Here is a 6,000-nt window from a genome sequence, read left to right as displayed (position 1 = left end):
AGATCGCTGTAATATGCAGATACAGACGTTTTGAAAAGAATAAACATGATTGCAATGATATGTGATTTGCCTGTGTTCTTCAAGCAATGCCAGATATTTTTATAATAATAGATTATATTTATAATGTAATGCTAATCGATATAGACTTTATCATTGTACATAATTCTATAAATAATATATTTTCTGTCAGATTTTTTTTTAATCTGAAGCCAAATTAGATCACAGAAGATTATTTAAAACACTCCACTTGCGTTATAAAGTACGTTTGGAGCACAAACATGGTTTTAATCTCATAAATGGTCGTGTATTGATGGTGTGCTAAGCTAACATGCTAGCTAGGCCCAAAATAAAGCAATTTGACATGATCTTGAAAAACATTTAACTAAATACAGAGTTTTAGACTTATCATTTTCAGATTTTAAATATAACATGGTCACACATATGGCTTTAGCTGCAGTGCATTTCTAGATTGCTACAGTGCCCACTTCAATTTTATTTTCATGAATATGTTTCATAAAAATAAATTTCTAATAACTTTACAAAACTTTGAAGCTATTTAAAAAATGTTTTTTTCATTATGACAATAATTAATCTACATTTACAATAAACTACCAGGTGTCAGCTTTCAAATGAGATCATACTTGTGCTTTTAGTGCAAAGGGTTCATGAACTGTATCTGTTTCAGTTTGGGTATGTCATTTCTGGGGATTTTTCAAAAGTGGCGTTGCAGCTTAACAGGTGTTCCTTAAAGACAAAATCAGATTTACCATCACTGTAATCCTTTGCAGTCATGAACCTTTAATGTAATGCACTTTAATCAAATAAAGTTAAAATTCGATTATATGTGTTGCCTTTATATTCTGTGGAGAAACTAAGAGGAATAATGTGGATATATTTTGATACAGTTTTAGTTAATAAATTAAATAATTAGATTTCCTTGAAACCACATATTTAATTTTGATCATTAAATTCTTAATGAGTTTAAAATATTTAAAAGTTCTTTCCCAGCCTTTGTTAAATGATGAACAACATACTTGAATTTATCTATGATTGAGAATATCACAAATTGCATTTGTTTATAATTGCATTTCACACTTGCTTACATTTAGAAGCTTTTGAAAATTTGTCAAAGTTTTGGGGACTCTGTGATTCAACCTTAAATGAATCATTTATCTTATAATTTAAATGCATTTTCTTAATGTGAATTTCTATGATTTTTAGCGTGTGAAAGGGACTTTTATTTTGGTCTGGAGCTGTGACGTCATACGGTTGCGTCTGTGATTCGGCTGAAGAAAGGTTTGGGTTTTTAACCATTTACAGTGTTTAAAACCAATAAACCGTACAGACAGTTTTATAGAGAGCTGTGGAATGTATTATTGCTGAATGTAGCAGTGTGATAATGTAATAAATAACATTAATGAACGTTTTGTGAGTAAAGTGCATCCATGCATTTGTAACAGAAAAGGTGCGTCTCATTTCTTCTGTCAACTATTTGGCAGCAAATTATTATTATTATTGATCGAATCGCCGCGCGCTCACGATGCTTGTCAAAACAGTGTAAGCTAAATGTAAAACAAACGTGAAATGACAACTTTAACAAGCCAACTGCAAATGTTGTTGAATCTATTAAATAGAACATACAGATCATTCAAAAACATTTAAACAAATTTAAAGTGTTTGTAAAAATTGTGTTCTTTTATTTGTAGTGCTAGTTTTTTGTTGTTGTTGTTGTAATCAGTCCATTAACTCTCACTCTGACTGACTCTCTTACTGAACTACTGAACTAGAGCTGATTGAGACACACAGAGATTTAGTTTGAATGTATTTTTCTTTCTGTTAATTATTCTCATCTTAATCATAACAGTGTCCAAGCACACAGAAAAACTCCTGGACTGAGACTGAGATCCACGTGACACACTATTATAAAGATGGCATTTATTAAAGAGGAGAGTGAAGACATGAAGATTGAAGAAACATTTAGTGTGAAGCAAGAAGATACTGAGGAACAAACAGGTTTGTTTCATTCTCAAAGCTTATCCTTATTAAAACGTCCAGCTCTACAGAAATGAATATTTTTTTGAAGAATGTAATTTGAGTGTCTTAATTACAGTGGTTTTATTTGACATGGAGCTAGGGGTGGGGGCCGTATGGCAAAATATATCATGATTTTTTTTTTTCAGGAAAATCACAATTCAGATTTTATCACAATTCTTTTTCATGTTGGTTTTACTATTTTGCAAGTGACTGGGCATTACAGCCAAACTAATGTCCATATTTTAAAAACTAAGCCTTACCATGTAACAAAGCCTTACAAAATAAAAAATAATGGCAGACCTTTAAGCCAAAGATAAAAACCTTTTTCATTATGCTCTTTGTTATTAAAAAATAAGAACAAAGATACACATTACATACACAACATAATATAAAAAACAAAGATACACATTACATACACAACATAATATAAAAAATGAAATAAACAATGCTTTATTTTTTCAGCTACAGTAGGTGTATTGAACGGTAGCATTCAAGAAAGAAATTAAATGAACAAATATAAAAATAAAACAATTATACATTGATTCTTATTAAAGCTACTGTATTAAAGATTTTCTCTTTGTGTTTTGTTGTTTTATTAACATTAAAGGGATAGCTCCCCCCCAAATGAAAATTGTCATAATTTACTCTCTCAAGTAGTTTTAAACTCGAATAAGTTTCTTTTTTCTGTTGGGTTAGGGTTAGCGTGATATCTCTGCGCCCAAGTAGCAGTGCTTTGCCTGTGCTTCACCCCAATACAGTCCCAAGTCAATATCTGCCTAGGAAATCACCTAGTCTTAATCTGCATTGCTATTTGTACTCATTGTGAATACGCAGGCAACAATAAGTAATTCGTTTTTTTATTTATTTTTTATGTTTTGATCACTTTTACTCACGACATGCTAGCTGGCAACAAAGGATTCCATTCATTATGCTAAGCTAAGCTAGCGGCGGCGCTGCCAAACTAAAACAATGCATGCACTGAGACAAAAATGCGTTTGCCCACCTATCTAAATGTAGGAAAGACAGTGAATAAGCCCTATTTCAAAAAACGGTGGAGTGTTCCTTTAAGACCGTACGCCAGTAATATACACGCATATGACACACACCCATCCGAATTTATCTCAAATGTTTGCTTTCACTTTAGACATAACCAACTGTGTTTATGAAAATCTTGTGAGCATTTGTCAGTATTAGCACAATAAGAGTTCAAGTAACCAGGCGCTGTTTGACAGGCTTTTAGTGCCTGTGTGCTTTGGGTGTACGCGCTCAGAAAAGCGCATGTTAGAACAGCGCATCAGCACGAGAATGAAATGTTTAGCCAGCAAGGCTTTAAAGTACATTTAAATGATTAACTTTTGTGAATTGCAGTGTCCCATGAGTGTAACTATACTTCTGCGTTAGCATGTGATGTGAATGTACGTCGAGTTGTACAGTATGCTGAGACGGAGGCGCCAGAACTGCAACTAATAGAATGCACTGTAGCACAATACTACGATATTGTATGATATACAAAAATCGTGATATCGCACACCCCTACATGGAGCAGGTTGCCTCATGTCGACAAACATATTGAGATCACATGACGAGACAAATACTAATGCTGCCATCAATAGAGTGGTTCCCTCGACAAAAAAACATTTTTCCATAGGGTTTTTTGCTAAATACAAGCTCTGTGATCAACAAAACTTTATGATACTTGCACGTTTAGACATTGCTGTCTGATCCAATATAGGTGATCCAATATGACCAGTGTGTTTCTGCCTTGCTTTTTTACCATCCTTTTATAAAAAAAAATAAAAAAATGACATACCACAGTGTGAACATTGCGTTTCAACATTGTTTGCAACAATCAAATGATCAATTATGCTATCAATCTGTGCGCGCACTTCAGGTCTGAACCCAGGCAGTGCATTGAATCCTTTTTTGAGGCTTTATTGCACTTAAAGGTATAGTGGAGGATTTTCTTTTTCCGGGTGGATCATCAAGACTATTGGTCCTCCTAATTGTCAATCATTCTGGTGATATGTTTACGTAAGGCCGTCGTACGTGCTCGTCTCTAGGTAGTTTTCGCTTTCTGCGCATGCGCACTTTCAGGTGTATATGTGTGGTGCGCTACGGTTTCAGCCATTCATTGAAGCTTGCCGTTCTCACCGGGTTTTTTCTAAATGTCTGAGGGTCACAAGAGAAAAAGTGTCTACGAGTTGTATGACAAGAAGAGAAAGGCCTCTGAAGAAAGAAACAAGACCAGTGTTTTTGGGAGAATATTTCACACGCTGGCGTGCGCTAAAAGCACAGGTTGGGCTTCCCACTGATGCCTCAGTCACAAAGTTTCTACTCGACAGCTAAAGTTTGGCATGCTATTTGGAGAAATCCATTTAAAATCACTGCTAGTAAAAGTTAATGTAAGCTATGATTAGCGGTGCTAGCGTTTAATAGGCGTTCCCTCTCGGGAGCAGGTAGAGTGTTGCGCATGTGCATTTTTTCAAAAAGTGGAGAGGGCGGTTCTTTTCTAAAATTCGGGAAAATCCTCCACTATACCTTTTAACTCTTTTTAAAATCCTGCGCTTTATTTTCTCATGCATGCATGTTTCTGTTTACCCGAGGTGTCAATAAATTGAATCCATCATGCGCTGCACGGATATATATTACTCCCTGCAGGGAGTGAAGCAGAGCTCTGCACACACGTCCTGCTGTCACACATCGACGCATATCAAGAAATATGGCTCTGTTTAGAATGCTGTCATTCTTAAAGTACTAATAAAATGTGCAATCGTAACGTTCTTAAAAGCAGCGTATTGCCATGTCATGCATTGCTGTTTGAGCTGCACAAGTTAAAGCAGAAGAATGAATGAACACTGAAGCGCTTTGATAGAGGATTAATTAACTCACATCCTTTATGAGGTTAATTAAATAGATGGACAACATAATCACAACTTTACACGAAAGCACCGTTTGCACTTACACTGTATTTTCTACTTTATCAAGTGTTTGATACATTTTGGAATTTAAGCAAATGCATCATATGCAAGTTATTTTTATATACAGTACAACAACATATTAAAGTCACACAATATGGCTCTATATCAGCACGATTGTGATTACCTGCGATACTCGGCCTTCTTGTGTGATTTTGCCCATATATTAGTAATATTACAATATACAATAATAATAAATAGTTGTTTGATATCAAATCAGTAAAAAAAAAACAAAAAAATTGTAGAGCACACATTACACAGTTTTAAAGCAGCTTTACAGGTAGTATTATAATCCACATAGATCCAGGCTCGTCTATAAAGACTGCAAATGTGATTATCAGAGGAACGATTGCTGTCAACACCTAAAGGTTATTAGCTGGTACTATATACTTGTAGGAATGAATTGAGTTGCGGTGGCAGTCCCGAAAGCCAGCGTCAAAACCTTAAATTTAATTCTGGCTGCAATTGGGAGCCAGTGGGGTGAGATCAGGAGGGGAGTGATGTGGGTTCTCTTTGGCTGATTGAAGACCAGATGTGCTGCTGTGTTCTGTATCATCTGCAGAGGCTTAGTCACACTGGCTGAAAGGCTTACCAGTAAAGCATTGCAATAGTCCAGTCTTTAAATAGAGTGGTGCAGGTATGACATCACTTTGTAGGCCAAAACACAGAAGCGAGTTAGCATTTTAGCACTTCCGGTTCCATCATCCCAAAAGTCAATGGGTTTTTTAAATGAAATAAGGTCTGTAGTGTACATAAGCTCAAGTCACTTTCACGTTTTATTCTACGACATAAAATACATAAGTATTACCCCAGTCGTGATTTTTTTTAAATCAGTTACGTGTCTTGAAAAAGGCGGTTGCTAACAAGTGGTAAATTGGACTACAGAGGCTGTCGAGGAGATTAAACATCATCACGCTGAAAAGGTAAGCTCAGTCCGCTTTTACAGCCTCATTATGCTTATAATTGTGCTCTTATAAACTATTCTAACTCA

The 6,000-nt window shown here is 35.3% G+C and overlaps 1 protein-coding gene across 10 annotated transcripts in view; it reads left to right on the top strand.

Annotated features, from left to right (window-relative positions):
* Positions 1-1,193: 1,193 nt before the first annotated feature.
* The window catches only part of LOC309497671 (uncharacterized protein), a 30,199-nt gene continuing 25,392 nt past the window's right edge, over positions 1,194-6,000 (top strand). For 9 of the 10 annotated variants that reach the window (XR_014205644.1, XM_082167986.1, XM_082167987.1 and 6 more), the window contains exons 1-2: positions 1,194-1,296; positions 1,865-2,013. Coding sequence is in view for 9 of the 10 variants with exons in the window: in XM_082167986.1 (XP_082024112.1) it covers positions 1,929-2,013 (85 nt within the window). In the remaining variant the exon portion in view is untranslated. The other variant, XM_082167980.1, reaches the window with a different exon arrangement.

Source organism: Leuciscus leuciscus (assembly GCF_965113295.1).
Source record: "Leuciscus leuciscus genome assembly, chromosome: 4".
Taxonomy (NCBI): Eukaryota; Metazoa; Chordata; class Actinopteri; order Cypriniformes; family Leuciscidae; genus Leuciscus; species Leuciscus leuciscus.
The sequence above is the reverse complement of the archived record's forward strand: the minus strand, read 5'-3'. Positions and strand labels throughout refer to the sequence as shown.